The sequence below is a fragment of the Arvicola amphibius genome, chromosome 2 (genome assembly GCF_903992535.2).
Source record: "Arvicola amphibius chromosome 2, mArvAmp1.2, whole genome shotgun sequence".
In the NCBI taxonomy this organism is placed as follows: domain Eukaryota; kingdom Metazoa; phylum Chordata; class Mammalia; order Rodentia; family Cricetidae; genus Arvicola; species Arvicola amphibius.
The window spans coordinates 64,529,586-64,548,427 of NC_052048.2; the positions used below are offsets into that span (position 1 = coordinate 64,529,586).

At 51.2% G+C, this 18,842-nt stretch overlaps 1 protein-coding gene across 7 annotated transcripts in view; it reads left to right on the plus strand.

Moving 5' to 3' along the window:
- Nucleotides 1-14,487, plus strand: part of Tet3 (tet methylcytosine dioxygenase 3) — a 103,893-nt gene extending 89,406 nt beyond the window's left edge. For all 7 annotated transcript variants that reach the window (XM_038318291.1, XM_038318290.1, XM_038318294.1 and 4 more), the window contains 4 exons: nucleotides 2,283-2,372; nucleotides 2,787-2,924; nucleotides 5,599-5,935; nucleotides 6,517-14,487. In XM_038318291.1, coding sequence (XP_038174219.1) covers nucleotides 2,283-2,372; nucleotides 2,787-2,924; nucleotides 5,599-5,935; nucleotides 6,517-8,291 — 2,340 coding nt within the window. In that variant the 3' untranslated portion in view covers nucleotides 8,292-14,487. The remainder of the gene's footprint in view (nucleotides 1-2,282; nucleotides 2,373-2,786; nucleotides 2,925-5,598; nucleotides 5,936-6,516) is intronic.
- The last annotated feature ends 4,355 nt before the right edge of the window (nucleotides 14,488-18,842 follow it).

The window sequence follows — 18,842 nt, forward strand, 5'->3', positions numbered from 1 at the left end:
ATCCCATCCTCCACTGGGCTGAGCAGACATTTTTAGCATCATACAGACTTCTAGACCCTTATTTGTTATTTTGTCTTTTTTTTTCCAGAGCAAAGAACCTAACCCAGGGCCTTGCACTTGCTAGGCAAGCGCTCTACCACTGAGCTAAATCCCCAGCCCCATATCTAGGCCCTTCTTGTCTGGGAGCCTATCCTGGTGCACTGGGTAGTAGCCCACATATATAGTCACAGAGTTATAATGAAGACTTCTCTATGGCTTCTCACCCTGGTCTCCCTTCCTGGGCCTTTCTCTTATCCCCATCACAACAGAACAAGGGCCTCTGGGTCCCTACTGCAGCTTCAACCAAGGGCGGAAGATCTCGGAGTGTCAGCTGAGGCCATCTCTCCACTGCCATATTTTCTGTGCTCCATGCTGCCGTGACCATAGATAGCAAGAGGTGGTCTCAGAATGAGCACACTGTCTTTTCACCTCTGCTCCTCTCTCTTCTGCTTGCGCTCCTGTGGGAGGAGTCAGGGGACTGGCCCCTCTGTTAGAGTACAGGCAGGCATCCTGATGCCAGTCTTGGCTTTCCAGAGCTTGAAGATCCTAGTACTAGAAGGACCTCCCACTCCCCTGAGGACAGGGGCATCCACTGGGCACCTCTTCTGTGCTCCATAGCCCATGGACACATCTTCCTGGCTTTGTCCTTCATAGGTAAAATGAACCCCTTTGAGGGATTAGAGAGATGGTTAAGAGCACCATGCAGATATTCTTCTAAATGTCCTGTATTTCCATGTCTGAACTCCAGCTCCAGGGGACAAAACACCCTCTTTCGGTTTCTGCAGGCACATGCATACCCATGCCATAAACACACACACACATATAAATCTTTTTTTTCCAAATTCAGAACCTTTTCCCCCAAAACTTTTGTTTGTTTGTTTTGTTTTTTTGTTTGTTAGTTTTGTTTTTTCAAGACAGGATTTCTCTGTAGCTTGGAGCCTGTCCTGGAACTAGCTCTTGTAGACCAGGCTGGCCTCGAACTCACAGAGATCCTCCTGCTTCTGCCTCTCAATTAAAGGCGTATGCCACCACTACCTGGCCCTCCACCAAAACTTCTAGATAATTTTGTAAACTTAAAATAGACTCTAATTTGATAGCTCTTTGTAAGCTAAGACCCCCTTCTTCTGAAGAGGCAAATGTGGCCGTTTCAGTAGGTTAAAGAGCTCCAGGGCCTACGACTTGTCAGGAATAAAAAGATAATGGCTTAGTTTCTCCGCATACCATCCCCGGTCTGTCATCACCATGCCCTGAGCACTTGTGTGCTGGGGTCACACATATCCAGTTAACCCAGGACCACCCATTTGCCCTGGCAGTGTTACTTAGCTTCACAGACAGGAGAGTGACTTGTTCAGACCTATGTGGGGTTCCACCCCAGGCCGGTGCTTCCCCACCTCGTGAACCTCACCTTGAAGCTATGTTACTTTGGCCTCGCTGTGCTGATGGCAGCATCTGGACAGCAGCCAGAGCAGGCCAGGTGGCCAGGCCCTGATGCGGTACCACATTGGTTGCACTGGTTGACTGGGCCCTGCTGTCAGCTACTCTGTGCTGTGTGCTTTCCTGTGCTTCCTTCATATGTGCTCCACGTTCATGCTCATGGCCTTGCTTCCCTGCGAGCCCCAGTGGCTAAAGGTCAGAGAGGCGACAGAGATGCCAGATGCTTCACGTAAGAGAGTGGTCACTACTTGATACAAGCAGTTGTCCTGTGGACCTTCCTTGATACTGCAGACATTTTTCTGTCAAGTACAGGAACTACATGGAGCCACTGAGGGACCCAGGTCATCACTAACTTGCATTTCAGAAGGCCGTAGCAGCCAGATCTTTGAATGTGTTTGTCTGACACCTGAATGGTGACAGGCTGTGTGTGGGCCAGGCCAGCTGTGTGTCTCTAGCATAGTCCTGTCGGTTTCCCCTTCCTTTCCCTCTAACATGGGGACAAGCATCCACCCCTGTGACGCACAGGACTCAGCTCCGAGAGCAAGGGCCTGCTGTCTTGTGTTGGGCTCATTGAGCTGCGTGTGACTGACATAGTAGCGGGGCCGTCAGTGTGACTGCACCTTCCCACAGTGAGCTTCAGTATCCGCAGCTTTAAAATGGACACAGCAGAGGCATACTCTGAATCTCTGCAGGTTCTTGGCTTCCTGTCTGTCCGGTGCTGCCCAGCAGTGATTCTGGTAGGGCTCCTTCCTGGCAGGAAGTTTGCCAGGTAGGGCAGCTCTGAATGTACCTACCTGTTCTCTCTGCAGGAGGAAGTGCTCCGGAATAGCTTCCAGGACTTGGCCACTGAAGTTGCTCCCCTGTACAAGCGGCTTGCCCCCCAGGCCTATCAGAATCAGGTACGGAGCCTAGACCTTTATCTGTCACAGACTCAGGTTCCCTGGTGCTGGAAAGCGGGAGAGCTCAGCCTGGCCGTCTCCTAGAGCCATTGTGTGCTTCGTAAGATGCCTTGTTTATACAGCCTGCACTAGCTCCCCATCCCCTCTCCCTGGTCATCCCCTGGCGCCTCTGGCCTGGCTTCCTTGGCACAGGTTTGAATTCCTCTCCACCTAGGCAAGCACACTTGAGCTAACCTAGGAGAGAGTGATTGATTCCTTCAGGTTCCGGGCATCTCAACGGAAAAGCTTCCTCTCATGGCCCAGAATCGCAAGGCAGCTGTGAACCTTAACCTGCTTTTCTCTAAGACCCAGATCCCAGGGACAGCATCAGGACTAGTCACTTAGTCCTGAACACTGTTCTTGGCCTTCACACAGGTGACCAATGAGGAAGTGGCGATCGACTGCCGTCTGGGGCTGAAGGAAGGGCGGCCCTTCTCAGGGGTCACAGCCTGCATGGACTTCTGTGCCCATGCCCACAAGGACCAACATAACCTCTACAATGGGTGCACAGTGGTAAGGAAGCCTGGGTCCAGTGGAGGAACCAGCTATGGGTTTGCTCATTATAGGGAAGGACGGAGAACTGGATTCTCAGAGTCCTGGCTAGCGTTGGCTAAACTGCCTACTCCTGCCCCTCCTTGGAGAAAACCCTCGCAACAGAGGTGGACTGGTGACAGGAGTCGTGTGAGGAACCAGAGCCTACGTGTGCATTTACTGAGCAGAGATGAGGTTTACGGAAGAGTCCTCCTTGCGATGCCTGCTAGGTTACACTGGTTGTGTATAGAGCAGGCAGGAGAGAGGGGACTTGGGGAGTGGGAGTGGATCTCCAGAGGTGTGAGTGCGCTGGAGAAGAGGAGCGGTCAAGACTGACTGAGGTGGGGACTCCCTCAAGGAAATGGTGCTGGTGCCGTGCTTACTTTTTAGCTGGGCTGCAGAATTTGGGGAGGCTAGAGAGAAGGCTGGAGGCCCAGACCTGAAATGCTAGAAAGGGTGGGCCCTCTAGGATAAAGAGAGCTGGAGGATGGGGGCACTGGGGAGCAGGAAGGAGCACCTGCATCTTTACTACTTAAAGATTAACTATTAGTCGCAAACTTCCTAAAAGTTTTCATGTCTTAAAATTTGTACGTGTGCATGCGAGCAGGTCTGCGCATGTGGGCAGCTGGGCATGCATATGCATGAGTGCATGGAGGTCAGAGGTCAGTCTCCTGTCTTCCTCAGAAGCTGTCTGCCTTTGGGGGTTGTAGTCTTATTCTTAAGTCAGAGTCTCTCGTTGGTACTTGGAGCTGGGCAGTTAGGCTGGTGGCCAGTAAGATGAGGTCGACTTATGCTTGGATTGTTAATGTGCGTCCTGAGGATCCAAATGCAGCTCTTCCAGTTCACTCAGCAATAGCATTATGCACTGAGCCCGATCCCCTCGTGATAAAAACCTTCGGAGTTGGGACTTGGAGAAATGGCTCAGCTGCTAAGAGAACTTGCTACCCTTTCAGATACCCCCAGTTTGTTTCTCACAGTCACCTGGAACTCCAGCTCCAGGGAGTCTGACGCCCTCTTCTGGCTTTTGTGATACCTGTGGCATATATTCACATGGACACAGACACACTTATAAATAAAAAGTAATAATAATTTTAAGAAAAAAAAACAAGTTGCTGGATCATGGTAGAGCATGCTCTTAATCCCAGCACATGGGAGGCAGCGGCAGGCAGATCTCTGTGAGTTTGAGCCCAACCTGGTCTACAGAGCAAGTTCCAGGACAGCCAGGGCTACACACGGAGAAACCCTATCTCAAAAAAACCAAACCAACCAAACAAAGAGACAGAAAACTTGTCTGCAATATTGTAAAAATAGCCACAGTCAGCATTTGGTGGCCATCCCTTCAGACAGCTGTGTGTGACCGCGGCCACGTACAGCTATATAAAACTCCATGTACACGGGGCCACAGCTTGTCTGCCCGCTGTCCCAGGGCATGCTTTTCATAACTAGTGGTATCAAATGTGTTGAAGCCTCACGTGTAGCTCTGATGCCAGCTATTTAGCCAGTTTCCCCACTGATGGCCACTTGGTGATTGATTGCACACAGTTCCCACCCATGTGCCATGAGGAGGCCCTGCAGCTCTGTGCTGGAGGCCCTGTGTACAGTGACAGTCACAAGTTTTAGTACCTGCTCTGCGACACGGAATCCTGTCAGTCTCTAGTATCCATCTGCTTCAGTGAGGCGTGCCTCTTACGCACTTAGGCACTGAAGAGGCGGGAAGCCTTGCCCGCGTTCTCTTGCCTGTTTTAATCTCATCTTTGAGGGTACCCCATCTATGTCCTTTGCTAATTTTTAATCATGATTGTGGTGGCTGACAATCATAAGGTTTCTTAGGTGTGTTAGGGATAGAGGCGGCTCCCATAATGCTTCCCCCTTTGTTGTATTTGACTTTTGCTCTGTTGTTTATTGCATGGGGTGTTAGAGAAGGGGGAAGGCACAAGACTGAGGGCCAGTTGCAGCTGGAATAGAGGCAGAAGTCAGATCTGTAGAAGGCAGTCTAAAGACTGACTTGTGCTCTGGGAAGAGCCAGGCTGGGGAGAGTGACGCCAAAGTGGACCTGAGCAGTCATGGAGTCAGCACGGGGACGACACATAAAAGAACACAGTGGAAACGGAAAGAGCGGTACAAAGTGGACAGCTCATCATCTTTGACTAAACAGAGTTGGTCCCAGAACAGCAGTGGTGTGTGTGGAAGCATGTGTAGTTGGACATACATGCCACGGAGCAGGTATGGGCCCTGTCCTCAAGGGGTATCACCTCCGAGGTGTTGGGATCAAAGGCCTGTGCCACCACACCCGGCTTACAATTATTTTTTTCTGAGGTCATTTCTAATAAAAAGAAAGGTTACCTTAGAAGCAAAGGAGCTGAGCGGTCAGGATTCAGGGAAGGTTTTGTCCATTAATGTGGCACAGTACCACAATGGGCTACGGGCGGAGCAGGTGCCCTCGTCCCAGGTGAGCCACACTGGGGTATAAGAGGTAATGAGTAACTGAGCCTCTGAAAGCTGCCTCCCAGGCTCTGTGTTGTTAGTTTTTAGAACCTCAGTGGTCAGGAGAGTGCGATGGGACAAGGTGGATGGCTGGTGGTAGGACTTTGTGGAGGTCACATGGTTGTAAGCCCAAGCATGGACTCCAGTTCCATCTTCTCTCCCTGTGGGGCAGGTCTGCACCCTGACCAAGGAAGACAATCGCTGCGTGGGCCAGGTCCCCGAGGATGAGCAGCTGCACGTACTGCCCCTGTACAAGATGGCCAGCACGGATGAGTTCGGCAGTGAGGAGAACCAGAATGCCAAGGTGAGCAGTGGGGCCATCCAGGTGCTCACCGCATTCCCTAGAGAGGTCCGGCGTTTGCCTGAGCCTGCCAAGTCTTGCCGCCAGCGGCAGCTAGAAGCCAGGAAGGCAGCGGCCGAGAAGAAAAAACTGCAGAAGGAGAAGCTGAGTACACCAGAGAAGATCAAGCAGGAGGCTCTGGAGTTGGCTGGCGTCACCACTGACCCAGGTAAGCAAGGGGGTACTATAGCACAGGTATGGGCCCTGTCCTCAAGGGGTATCACCTCCCCCTCACGTCACACTGGCCACTTAGGAGGGGAGGTCTTGAGGCGTTCCACTCTGCTCATCAGAAAGGTGTCTTATGAAGCACCAGGTACAGCATTTGGCTTCCCCAGTGAGCGCTCACTGTGTCTGGGGAGAAGGCTGTTATTTCAGAGTCCACGATAGGAAGTGGCTGTGAGTGTCTGAGCACCCACTCCTCCCTGACAGGAGTTCTCGCTGTGACCCTAAGCCCACACTTGGGAAGGTGAGCTTCAGTTAAAGCTGAGGCATTTTCTGGGGTCAGACAGTGATGGCAGAGAGGACATGGCCTCTCCAAAAGCTATCTCTCTTCACCTTGAAGTTTTTGTGGGGGTTCTCAGGGAGCAACTCCCAGCTGGGCTTGAACTCACCTCAGCACCTCACCCATTCTGGCTCTGCAGAGAGCAGCTCTCAGGCAAGGAAGGAGGTTCTGGCCCTGTCCTTTGCATCTAGACCTTGCCGGGCTATGGTGTCTGCCCCCGTTTCTACCTTGCCTTCTGCCTTCCCCAGGCCTGTCTCTGAAAGGCGGATTATCACAGCAAAGCCTGAAGCCCTCCATCAAAGTGGAGCCTCAAAACCACTTCAGCTCCTTCAAGTACAGTGGCAATGCAGTGGTGGAGAGCTACTCGGTGCTAGGCAGCTGCCGGCCCTCCGACCCCTACAGCATGAGCAGTGTGTATTCCTATCACTCGCGCTATGCACAGCCTGGCCTGGCCTCCGTCAACGGCTTCCACTCCAAGTACACACTTCCCTCCTTCGGCTACTATGGCTTTCCATCTAGCAACCCTGTCTTCCCCTCCCAGTTCCTAGGCCCCAGTACCTGGGGACACGGGGGCAATGGGAGCAGTTTTGAGAAAAAGCCAGACCTCCATGCTCTACACAACAGCCTGAACCCGGCCTACGGTGGTGCTGAGTTTGCCGAGCTGCCGGGCCAGGCTGTTTCCACAGATACCCACCACCCCACCCCTCACCACCAGCAGCCTGCTTACCCAGGCCCCAAGGAATATCTGCTACCCAAGGTCCCCCAGCTCCACCCAGCATCCAGGGACCCCTCTCCCTTTGCTCAGAGCTCCAGTTGCTACAACAGATCCATCAAGCAAGAGCCAGTAGACCCTCTGACCCAGGCTGAGTCTGTGCCCAGAGACTCTGGTAAGATGGGCAGAACACCCTTGCCCGAGGCATCTCAGAATGGGGGACCCAGTCATCTATGGGGACAGTACTCAGGAGGCATGTCCCCCAAGAGGACTAACAGTGTGGGTGGCAACTGGGGAGTGTTCCCTTCTGGGGAAAGCCCCACCGTTGTTCCAGACAAGCTCAATTCTTTTGGGGCCAGCTGTCTGACCCCTTCACACTTCCCAGATAGCCAGTGGGGACTGTTCACTGGCGAAAGTCAGCAGTCGGCCCCCCATCCTGGAGGACGGCTTCATGGCAAACCCTGGAGTCCCTGCAAGTTTGGGAACAGCACTTCGTCCTTGACTGGTTCCAGCCTGACTGAGAAGCCATGGGGCGTTGGAGCAGGGGATTTCAGCTCTGCCCTGAAAGGTGGTCCTGGCTTCCAAGACAAGTTGTGGAATCCCGTGAAAGTCGAGGAGGGAAGGATTCCCACACCGGGGGCCAGCCAGCTGGACAAAGCCTGGCAGGCCTTTGGCATGCCCTTGGGCTCCAGTGAGAAGTTATTTGGGGCCCTGAAGTCAGAGGAAAAGCTGTGGGATCCTTTCAGCCTGGAGGAGGGGACAGCTGAAGAGCCCCCAAGCAAGGGGGTGAAGGAAGAGAAGAGTGGCCCGGGAGTGGAAGAGGACGAGGAGGAGCTGTGGTCAGACAGCGAACACAACTTCCTGGATGAGAACATCGGCGGAGTGGCTGTGGCCCCTGCCCACTGCTCCATCCTCATCGAGTGTGCCCGGCGAGAGCTTCATGCCACCACACCACTCAAGAAACCCAACCGCTGCCACCCCACCCGCATCTCGCTGGTCTTCTACCAGCACAAGAACCTCAACCAGCCCAACCATGGGCTGGCGCTCTGGGAGGCCAAGATGAAGCAGCTGGCTGAGCGGGCGCGGCAGCGGCAGGAGGAGGCTGCGCGCCTCGGCCTGGGCCAGCAGGAGGCCAAGCTCTATGGGAAGAAGCGCAAATGGGGGGGTGCTATGGTGGCTGAGCCCCAGCACAAAGAAAAGAAGGGGGCTGTCCCCACCCGGCAGGCGCTGGCCATGCCCACAGACTCAGCGGTCACCGTGTCCTCTTACGCCTACACAAAGGTCACTGGCCCCTACAGCCGCTGGATCTAGGTGCCAGGAGCCAGCGTACCTCAGCGTCGGGCCCGGCCCGAGCTGCCTCTGTGGTGCTTTTGCCCTCATGCCCGGGGGCGGGTTGGGGGTGCAGAAGTCTCTCTATATCTACATATATGGATATGCCTATCATATATATGTATTTATGGTCCAAACCTCAGAACTGACCCGCCCCTCCCTCCCCTACTTCCCCAGCACTTTGAAGAAGAAACTACGGCTGTCGGGTGATTTTTTTTTTCTCGTGATCTTAATATTTATATCTCCACATTGTTTTTATTTTTCCCCTTGTTTTGAGGGGCTTTTAATTTCTCTTTGTTTTTAAAACTTTATCCTTGTATATCACAGTAATGGAAAGAAAGTTTATAGTGTCCTTTCACAAAGGAGCGTGGTTTAAATTCCATTTAAAATGTGTATTTATTGGGTTCTTAAAGCGACAGTAGTAATCATTACAGATGGGCAGGAAAGGCCGTCAGTGCTTCCTGCCGGGCGAGCCCAGTCTCCTGGGAGCTGCAGGTTCTCCCAGCTATCTGCCCCCCACAAACCAAGGTTAGCATGTAGCCCTGGTCTATCCTCCTTCCCACAGGCCGGGGAGCCTTTGGGACCACCCTGTTCCCCTCTGTGGAATGGGAGAAGCTGTAGACATCTGGGGGCCCGGCCTGGAGATGCTGGTGTTGGATGTCCCCAGAAACCAGGTTGGAAGTAGACAGCTTCAAGCTTGCTAGTCTCCACACTGAATCCTCTCTGTCCGTTATTTATCAAGTCATACGATGTCCTGGTTCGCTAGGCAGCACCTCACGCTGGAGCAGGAGTCGAGAGGCTCCTAGGAGCCCTTCCCATCTCATTGATGAAGCCAGTGAGTACCGGGCTGAAGGAGGCTTAGTGGCAGTTTTTTTTTTACAAAATCGCCCCAAAGTTTGTCGATACTGAAAAAGGGCTACTGTATCTTTGAAAACAAGAAGTTGAACCCAAGCTGTGAAGAGCCAGCGTGCTGTGCGGTGCTGTGCAGTGCTGTGCGGTGCTGTGTGGTGCTGGAGCCTGGTGCTGTACGGTGCTGTACAGTGCTGTGTGGTGCAGTACTGTATGGTGCGGTGCTGTGTGGTGCAGTGTTGTGCGGTGCTGGAGCCTGGTGCTGTGCGGTGCTGTGCGGTGCTGTGTGGTGCTGGAGCCTGGTGCTGTATGGTGCTGTGTGGTGCAGTACTGTATGGTGTGGTGCTGTGCAGTGCTGTGCTGTACGGTGTGGTGTGGTGCTGTGCGGTGCTGGAGCCTGGTGCTGTGCGGTGCTGTGTGGTGCGGTGCTGTGCAATGTGGTGCTGTATGGTGCTGGAGCCTGGTTCTGTGCAGTGTGGTGCTGTATGGTGCGGTGCGGTGCTGTATGGTGCAGTGTGGTGCTGCGCAGTGCCACGCAGTGCTGGAGCCTGGTGCTGTGCAGTGCGGTGCTGTGCGGTGCTGTATGGTGCAGTGTGGTGCCGTGCGGTGCTGAGCCTGGTGCTGTAGTATTGTGCTGGGACTTTTCTGACTCTCAGGGCAGGTGGCATCCTGCCAGAGCTCAGCAAGCCAGTGTGATGGCAGGTCACTCATCGTCCTTATTCCTGGATCTTCACATGGGACAATGGTGCAGTCCTCCCAGCCCTCGCAGGGCATGGCCTACACTTCATTTAAAGTGCAAGGGTCAGGCGTTTTCAACAGGTTGCTAATGCTTTCCTCCTCTGAGGAGGCCAGTTCTCCATTGGATCTTTCTCTTTTCCCTCCTCTTCCACCTCCCATGTAACACACCCATTCTAAAATCCTGGTGCATTCATTTGGATCTTTGAAATAAGAGCGTTGGTGCTTTAATTTCTGTGATGTTGTCAAGAGAGGTTGGGCCTGACAGGCAGAAGCGGCGCCAGTCTGCAGCAAGTCAGAATTTATGGAGTGTTCATTTTCTGATGCTGTTAGCCATGTTACCCAGCTGCTCATGTGGACGTGTGTGGTGAGCGGGGTGGGGGGTGGGGAGCTTCATCAGGACACACACGGAGTAGTGGCCAATCCCTGAGACAGCGCTTATCAAGTACTTCTAGCCAGGTGTGGTCTTCATAGACGGAGCATAGCAGTCCCACGACAATGCTGAAGGCAAGTCCGAGTCCCCGAGCTTCGCGGTGCCTTGTGCCAGAGCTGAGAGCCGAGCGGCTGGGTGTTGACTGTAGCCCTTCGGAAGCACTGGCAGAGAGTGGCTAAAAGGTGTCCTGAGCATTTTTGTGGTCTGGTTTTAACTGTAAATAGTGAAAGATTTTTTTAAGCACTTTTGCCTAGATTTAAACAGCAACTTGAAAAGAATAAAAAGTACATTTTAACATGGAATTGTGGGAGAAACTGTAAATAGTAGCTGCATATTTAATGTGCTTTGTCAATCCACCTTTACCATATTCTGTAAAGTTGCAATTATTTTACAGGACAGAAAAATGAAATATTATTGCTTTTGAAATAAATACCCAAGAGCTTATCAGGATTTAGAATTATTCAGAATTCAGATTTATAGGAAAGCCTCTGACCTTCTGTTTGACGAGCTAAACGAGTCAGAGTCTCTAAGGCGCATGCTAATTTTCTAGTTTTGAGGGAAAGTTGGGTCCTTTAAATGCTATTTTGCTTAAATCGCGCCATTGCTTTTACACAGGTCTCATCTGACTCCGTGCTTAGGTAGATGCGGGGGTGCCTTGAAAAACTTCATTTTAAATAATCTTAAATATGATATTTTACAAAGCATTTGGAGAATGTGACCGTGTAGACGGCCCGTGGAAGCCCCAGGTTGGCTGTTGGCTTGCAAGGTCCCAAGTGTGGTCCAGGTGATTCTGATGTCGGCAGTGTGTGGATCTCTCCGACGTGTATTCAGTATGCTCCAACCCTCCTCACCCTTTGGTAGCAAAGCCATTAGATGAATGGAAAAACCAGTACAAGCTAAAAAGCATGTGACGTCCATCCCCCAAGCCTGCACAGCCTTGGTTCATAAGCTCTAGGCCAGGACACAGGCTGCCGTGAGGTGAGGCAGAGGCGTTCTATGTTGGCCTTTTGGGTCATAGCGAGCGCTGTTTCGGGGCTCGGTGCTGTGGCTGTGCTTGAGCCCATGCCGACTTTCACACACTACATGTATAACCTACCTCAAATCTGTCATTGAAATGAGCATGCTTTAGATGTGTATTTAAGACGTAACTATGCACAGTTCTATATCCCCCACCCCTTGCTGCTGAAGGCTTCTTAAAGAGAAAAATCAAAATTTTTATTTTTTACTGGCACTATCATTTTTTAAGTCCCGAAGATGATTGACAAGACATTTTTATCATGAGAAGAAAAAAAATAAAGCCATTGCAACTCAAGAACCTGACAGCGTGAGCGAGTTTTAAGAGTTCCATTATAGCAAGGGAGATGATGGCAGTGAAGTCCGCTCCCAGTGTGCCCGTCCATGGCCACAGTCCGCATGCAGCGTTTGGTGTCCCCTCCCCCTTTTTTGTTTTGTTTTGCTTTGTTCTGTTCTTTCTGACTGCTGTGTGCGAGAGGACTTGGGAAGTTCTATCCCAAGAGATTTTCTTTTGTAATAAAAATCGCTTTGCAGCAGGTTCTCACAGAATAACCGGTGCTCGCTGGAGAAGCCACCTGTCAGTAGCTCCGCTGAGGGTGGCGCACGGATTGGAGGGTTCAGCTTGGGGTCTGGTTTTTAGCAGAGCCTACGCACCTGACCCCCCAGCCCTCCCTCCCGGTGCTGCTTTGTCTCTTTACTGAGGTGGCCCTGGTGCATGGGAAAGGCTTCTGCCTTCTCTCCTGGGGACACGGTGGTTTGCAGGGCTAGGGACTTGGGTGCAGATGGAAGAACAGGAGTGGCAGCGCTCTGTTGCTTCGTAGCTGATGGCAGTGGATGTGTGAGGGCGGTTGACAGTAGCTGAACACCCGTGTCACAGAGCGAGGAGCTGTTCCTGACTGCCTCGAGGTGTCAGAGCAAGGCCGAGCTGGTGGACCACTGACGTACCCTGTTGTGCCTCAACCAATCTCCTTCCTTTCGTTACTGAAGTGTGTTTTCTGGACTTGGAAGCATTTTTATGAATTGAAATAGTCTAATAAATGGTGCTATGGTGTTTCAATGTGACTGTCCCTGATCTTGTCTCCCTGAGGTGCTATCAACGTTTGAAACCACAACCAACCAAAACCAAGGTGGGCTCCGTCTCTCAGCTTTTCTTTCCTTCTCTTTGGCGCTGTCTTTGTAGACCTCTGTTTACTGCGCTGTGTCTGCTCGGGGCAGTGTTCTGGCTTGGTGCTGTCTTTGTAGACCTCTGTTTACTGCGCTGTGTCTGCTCGGGGCAGTGTTCTGGCTGTTGGTTTTGTTTGGTTTTGCTTTTTTGTTGTTGTTGTTATTGTCTCCCTTGGTGGCCAAAGCTCGGCACACAGAGAAAGGAGCTTGCTCCTTCTAAGGACGGCGGTGGCCTGCCTGCCTGGGTGGGCTCTGTGGGTTTGTGTTATCTTCTCAGGCCATATTAGAAAGGGGGTGGTGGCTTTTAGGAAGGAGAGTCAGGGCCCCTGCCTCTTCTGGTATGGCAGGTATTCTCCTGTGGCCCAGGGTGCTAACCCCAGAGGGGACAGGCTGAGGTCCAGGGGGAATGCCTTCACCTGGCCCCAGTCGGGACAGGATGGGCAAGCCTTTGGTTCTTGCCACTCACTGATAGCTCCTGGTGCTGAGACTAAAGGCAGGTGCTTCCATTGTCCCTCGATGCCACCACGGCTGCTTTTAGTTGGTGCTAAACTTCTCCTGTGTCCACATAAGCTGATGTAAATTTTAAGAACTCGACAGGAAGCTCCATTTTTATATCATTCACTGTCACAATTTTTTTTTAAATACCTCAAAAACAGGACATTGTGACAACTTAGATTCCATGAGGGTATGACACCCGAAGGTTGTCCATTAAATGACTTCCTTGACCTTGACACAGCTGAGATCACTCTCTCTGCTCATTCTTCAGCAGTTACATGGCAGAGTGCCCAAGGGAAGGAGTGTGGTTGGATTGTTTTCATACTTTAGTTTTGCTTTTGAATAAAATGTGAATCTACTTTGCCCATCTCATCGCGCTTTCTGTCACGGTTGCTGTCATTTGAAAACTCCCACACCTGGTTTTATCTGCTGTCCCTACCGGGCGAGCTTCACCACATACCCTGGACCAAAATAACACATTGGCAGTGCATAACCCAACCCAGGCTCGCAGCTCCACGTGCGCCCGTCTTCGCAGAAGTGCTGCTTCCTGGCAGCGCTGCCCGAGAGGGCAAAGCAATAGGCTTCTCACCTGAGCAGAGAGAAGCGGCATAGAAGCCGGGCTCTGGACTGTGTGCCTAAGGATCAGTGAGCTGTTTGGCCTGCTCCTCGTTTGCTTCTGTTGATATCAGGGATGCTTTCTGTAGGGTGTCGTTCATGCTCTCCTCGCTCTGACTGCCCATCATTCAGGGGGAACCCTCACTCTTCATATGGGGACTTCAGATACTAATTGGCTCATCTGGACATCCCAAATTTTCTTGATTCCAATGCAGGTTTGTTTGTTTGTTTGTTTGTTTTCTTTTGAGGGGGGAAAGACAGACAGGAGTGATGTCGTTTCTTTTCTTGTGTTTAAAGAAGCAAGGACCGGCTATCTCAGCATACTAATGCTTTAGACTTGATCTAGAACCCTTGTAGCTTTTGGATGTGTTTTATTTCTTATCTCTTTGAATTCCTGTTTGGTTACCTGGCTTCCAATGGAGGTGAACTTAACAACCATACTTGAATATTCCGTCTTGACTTTGTAAACTGTGGCTACTTGAAATGAAGTTTATCTGGGGTTGATGGATGAATGGTAGGTTTTTGCAATGTCTCAAGGCAATAGGATGTGTATTATTAAACTGTAGATATCTTAGTACAGTAAATTTATGCTGATAATTTTATTTTGTATAATTTTTACCTTTTTGTTAATATTTTCCTTCCACTTTATTGGTTTGTCTCCTGAGCTACCGCCTTCCTTTCCCTTTCCTTCTCCCCCAGTGTTTCAGTAAATTTAATTTAGGGTGCCTAGAAATTGCAAGTATGTATCCTTTTTTGATTTGTATTTTATTATAATTTACACAAACAACTGGGTTTGTGAACTGTATTACTCCTGGCATCTTTAAAATATTGTGGGTGTTTTAATAAATTTTATATTTATTTTTTGCACTCAAATTCTGTGTGAGCTCTTTTTTTCCTCTCTCTCACCTTGAGCCATAACTAAATTGTGACATAAAGCTACCCTGTGGTTTTGCCCTTCTGTATGTATTATAGACACCCAGATGAAGCCTGCCTCGGAGCAGTCAGGGACCTGCTCTCACCCTGCCTGGGCCTATCATCTGAGTAGATGGAGATCAGAGCTCTGGAGTGGCCTTGGTCAGCTTTTCTCCGCTTTTCCCCCTTCTAGTCAGTTTGGATTCAGCTGTCCGCACTGCCACCTTAGAGCCGCTAAGAACCGCCACACGCTGGTGGGTTCTGAAGACTCTGACACAGCCGAGTAGTGAGATGCAAGGCTGGGCCCAGCTTCTGCTGTCCCTGGACAAAGGGGATGCCTTTCGTCCAGGCTGCAGTTCTGGCAGTGGCTGGGTTTGGGGGAAGTTGAGCTGAGAGAGAAGGATAAATGGGCAGGAAACTCTGCCCTATGCTCTTTCATTTTCTCTACCTAAAATGTCCCACCAAGCAGATCTAGCAGCAGAAATCAGCCACCCAGCAAACTAGAGGCTCAGTGATTTTTGCAGAGGAACCTTCTAGAAATGCCCAGGCACACTGTCCAAGGTCCTGTTTATATCTATGCGCCATGTGTCTGGGACCCGCAGAGGGCAGAAGAGGGTGTTGGATTCCCTGGGACTACAGGTGGTTGTGAGCCACCGTGTGCATGCTGGGAATTAAACCCAGGTCCTCTGAGAGCAGCCAGTATCAACCACTGATCCATCTCTCCAGTGTCCCCGCCCACAGCACACCAATTTTGGCTTTGTTTTTCTGCTTCCAGTTGCATTTGAAGTTCGGCTAAGTGTCCCATTTAACCCATCTTCCTGGTCTATCCTGATCTTCATTTGGTCGTCACCCCTACCTAGCCACACTGCTTGGTCAAGAACTTTATTGAAAGTTCTACTGCTGGTAGGACTGGAGAGGTGACTTAGCAATTAAGAACACTCACTGTTCAATCAAGGAACCTGAGTGTTCAGTTCTTAGCACCCACATCAGGCAGCGTCTATAACTCTGGCTCCAGAAAATCTAGTGTTCTCTTCTGGCCTCTGTACATGCATGCGTGCGCGCACACACACACACACACAGCAAAAGCAGCTCTTCTGATGAGGGTTTAGAGATGTTGTGATCTATGACTAAAGTGGTTGTTAGGAGTCATTTTAGTACTATATCTGTTTAGCAGAATAACCATATTAGGTTCTCTGCCCTGGGGCTTATGCCCTATCTAGATCCAAGTTCTTGGTCCTATCAGCAGTGCCAGGCATGGGTTCTATCTAACGGGTTGGCCCTTAGAGCCAATCAGAAAATGGTTGGTTTCTCCCATGATACTCTCACCACCGTTGCGCAGTGGGTAGATCTCGGCAGACCACTAGTTATTGTGGCTGGCATCACCACTGTTGCGCAGTGGGTAGATCTCGGCAGACCACTAGTTATTGTAGCTGGCAGGGTTCACGGCTGGGTGGTTACTCTTCTCCTTCAGGACCATCCCTAGTAGACTATGAAAGCTAGCCAGTTGGGATGAAGCTTCCAGGTGAGTACAGTTCGATTTTTCCATATTGTGTGATTCAAGTATGTGGTGTCTTAAGCATTAAGATTTTACCATTAAGTGCACAGGATAACCAAGAGTATTGAGAGTAGCCTTTGATGCTTAGGGGCCAAGGAGACCCCGCTGGCCAACAACTTCTTAAAAAGAAAAACCCTCACATGGTCAACATGCAGGGAATAAGAAACTGCAGAGGACTGTCCTGAAATGGAGTGTTCATAGCACACACACACATCGGGGTCGTTGTGCAAGAGGGGAAAGAGTGTAAGACCCAGAAGTGGCGGGTGACTTCGAGGACATGGTATTTTTCCAGATAGCAGGTAAGCAGTTACACACAGAACTCAGTGATAGTTGTGACAGCACGCACAAGACCATACAGTCTCAAGCCAGACAAAATCCCAGCATGCACGGGGAAGTCTGCACAAAATCCCGCCACTCTGAGGCGCTTTGGCCTCTGATAGCCGCCGGGAGAGGGGGTCCATTTTCTTTAAAGCCATGGCTGCACTCCCAAGGGCAGTGGGTGGACAGCACAAACTGTACTTGACGGGAAGGAAACACTAAGTTGAGTGGGTAGGGAAGTGAGCATGGGGCGGCAGGGGAGAGGAGCTGGGTGAGGGGAGGGGAGTATGGAGTTCTCAAAGAATTGATAAAATCTTATTTTAAAAGCTTTACTGCTGGCCCTGCAGACTGCTTAACCTTGAAGAGTTGTCAATTGCCTCACCTGAATACTCTGCAAAGATGAGAGAGACCTTCAGCATCCTGGAGGAGACCGGAAGAGGGGTTCAACCCCCAACCAGTGGTGTGCCTGTCCGCATCTCCAGAATGCCAGATAAGACGAGGGTCTTGTGCAGCTGCAGGTGTTCAGCGCCACCTGCACCTTGGGCAGTTGTGCAGACACGCCTGCCCTAGGAGCCCCCACCTCCACCCTCCATGCTGCCTTCATCCCCCACACATCTCTGCTCCAGCGTCACCCCTCTCCCCACCACTCTCTTGCTCCTGGTTTGTACCAGGTGTAGCAGCTCAGGGAGGTGTCTCATGGCTCACCCCACCCTACCCCTGCAGCTTCTCACCCAGAGCTCGCGGGTTCTACTGTCTATCCCATGTCCTGTCATACTCCTACAGCTAGAGATGCCTTTGGCTTCAGCTTAGACACCATCCACTCCTCTGTGCTCTTGTTTCTGCACAGAGCTATCTTCAGGCAGGCTAGGAACCTGGTCCTCGCTGACTTCTCTGAAGGACTACACTTCCCCAAAACCCTCTGATCCTGGAGGGTCCATGGCACCTGCAGTCTTCCGATCACCCCAAGACAATCCCTTCACAATGCAGCCTACCAGACATCTGCAACCCACAGCCCATGGGCCACACGCACCCAGGATTGCTCTAAATGTGGCCCAAAGGCATGGATAGAAATTATGACAGGCTTTTTGACATTTTTTCCTCTTTTTATACTTTTATTATATTTGGTGGGGGGAGACTAGGAGAGATATGTGCCATGCTGAGTGTATAGAGGTTAGAGGCCCACTTCTAAGAGTGAGTTCTCTTCCCCCACATGTGGGCTGTGGGGATCTAGCTCAGGTCTTACACCATCAGGACCAGCGAGGCCAACTGCGTGTGTGCCAGCTAAGCTACCTCCCCGATCTGGCAATTGTCTGAGGACCCAGTCACATGGTTTCGAGCATGAACTTTAGATCACAGCATTGTGTTGCAGTGTCCAAACCTCAGACACCAATGCAGGCCTTCCCTCTGAGACCCTTGCTCAGCTGCCAGGCCTCAAGTGTGACTACTAGTACCAAGGCTGTACAAAACCATGTCTTGCCCTGGTTCCCTGGTGACTCTGGGCTGCCACGTGGTGCTCCGTGGCTATGTGCCAGAGCTGAAGTTACAGGTGCTGTGAAATCCAAGTCACCTTCATGTTGCCAAACTCCCCAGCCACACCCTGGGTGACCTCAAGCTGCTCTTCCCTCTTACAGTTAGCCCACAGTAGATCCTGGAGCTGGCTACGGACGACTTCGCAAACTAGCACAGGCCCTGTCACTAACAGACACCTTGCTCCCGTGGGTAGGGGTGTGCTGGAAGCGGGCCACGGCAGATCCCTCCAAAGCTGGGGCCCAGACGGTTCTTCACACTCTGGTCTAAATTTGGGAAGATCATTCTTATGTGCCACACACACACATAAGAACTCGAGTTCAGATGCCCAGAGCACCTATAGACTCGGCATGGAAGATGCCCGGCTGGTAAAAGTGCTTGTCACCAAGCCTAGTTCAGTCTTCAGGACTCAGCCAAAGGAAGAAGCAACATAGGGAAGTCTCCTCTGATCTCCAGTGTGCACTGTGGCACCGTGTGTATGCACACACCCACATGCGGCACCATGTGTATGCACACACACAACACATTACAATTTTCAAAAGAAAGTTATTGGCAGGTGTGGTGGCACATATGTCTTTGATCCCATCACTCCGGAGGCAGAGGCGGGTGGATCTCTGAGTTCAAGGCTAGCACTGCAGGAGCTCCTTCAGCCAATAGCCGCTGAGATACCAGCCCACTGGGGCGTGGTCTCTCTCTCTCTCTCTCTCTCTCTCTCTCTCTCTCTCTCTCTCTCTCTCTCTCTCTCTCTCTCTCTCTCAAAAAAGCAGTGACTGCCATCTGCTTGCTCTCTTGCTTCTGGTCCCGGCTCTGCTTCCGGCTTGCACAGAGGGCTGTTGTCTGGGATGGTGATCTGTAAGTTTTTTCCCCTTTAAATAAATACCATTCTATTAATCATAATTCCGAACCAGAGTGGGAT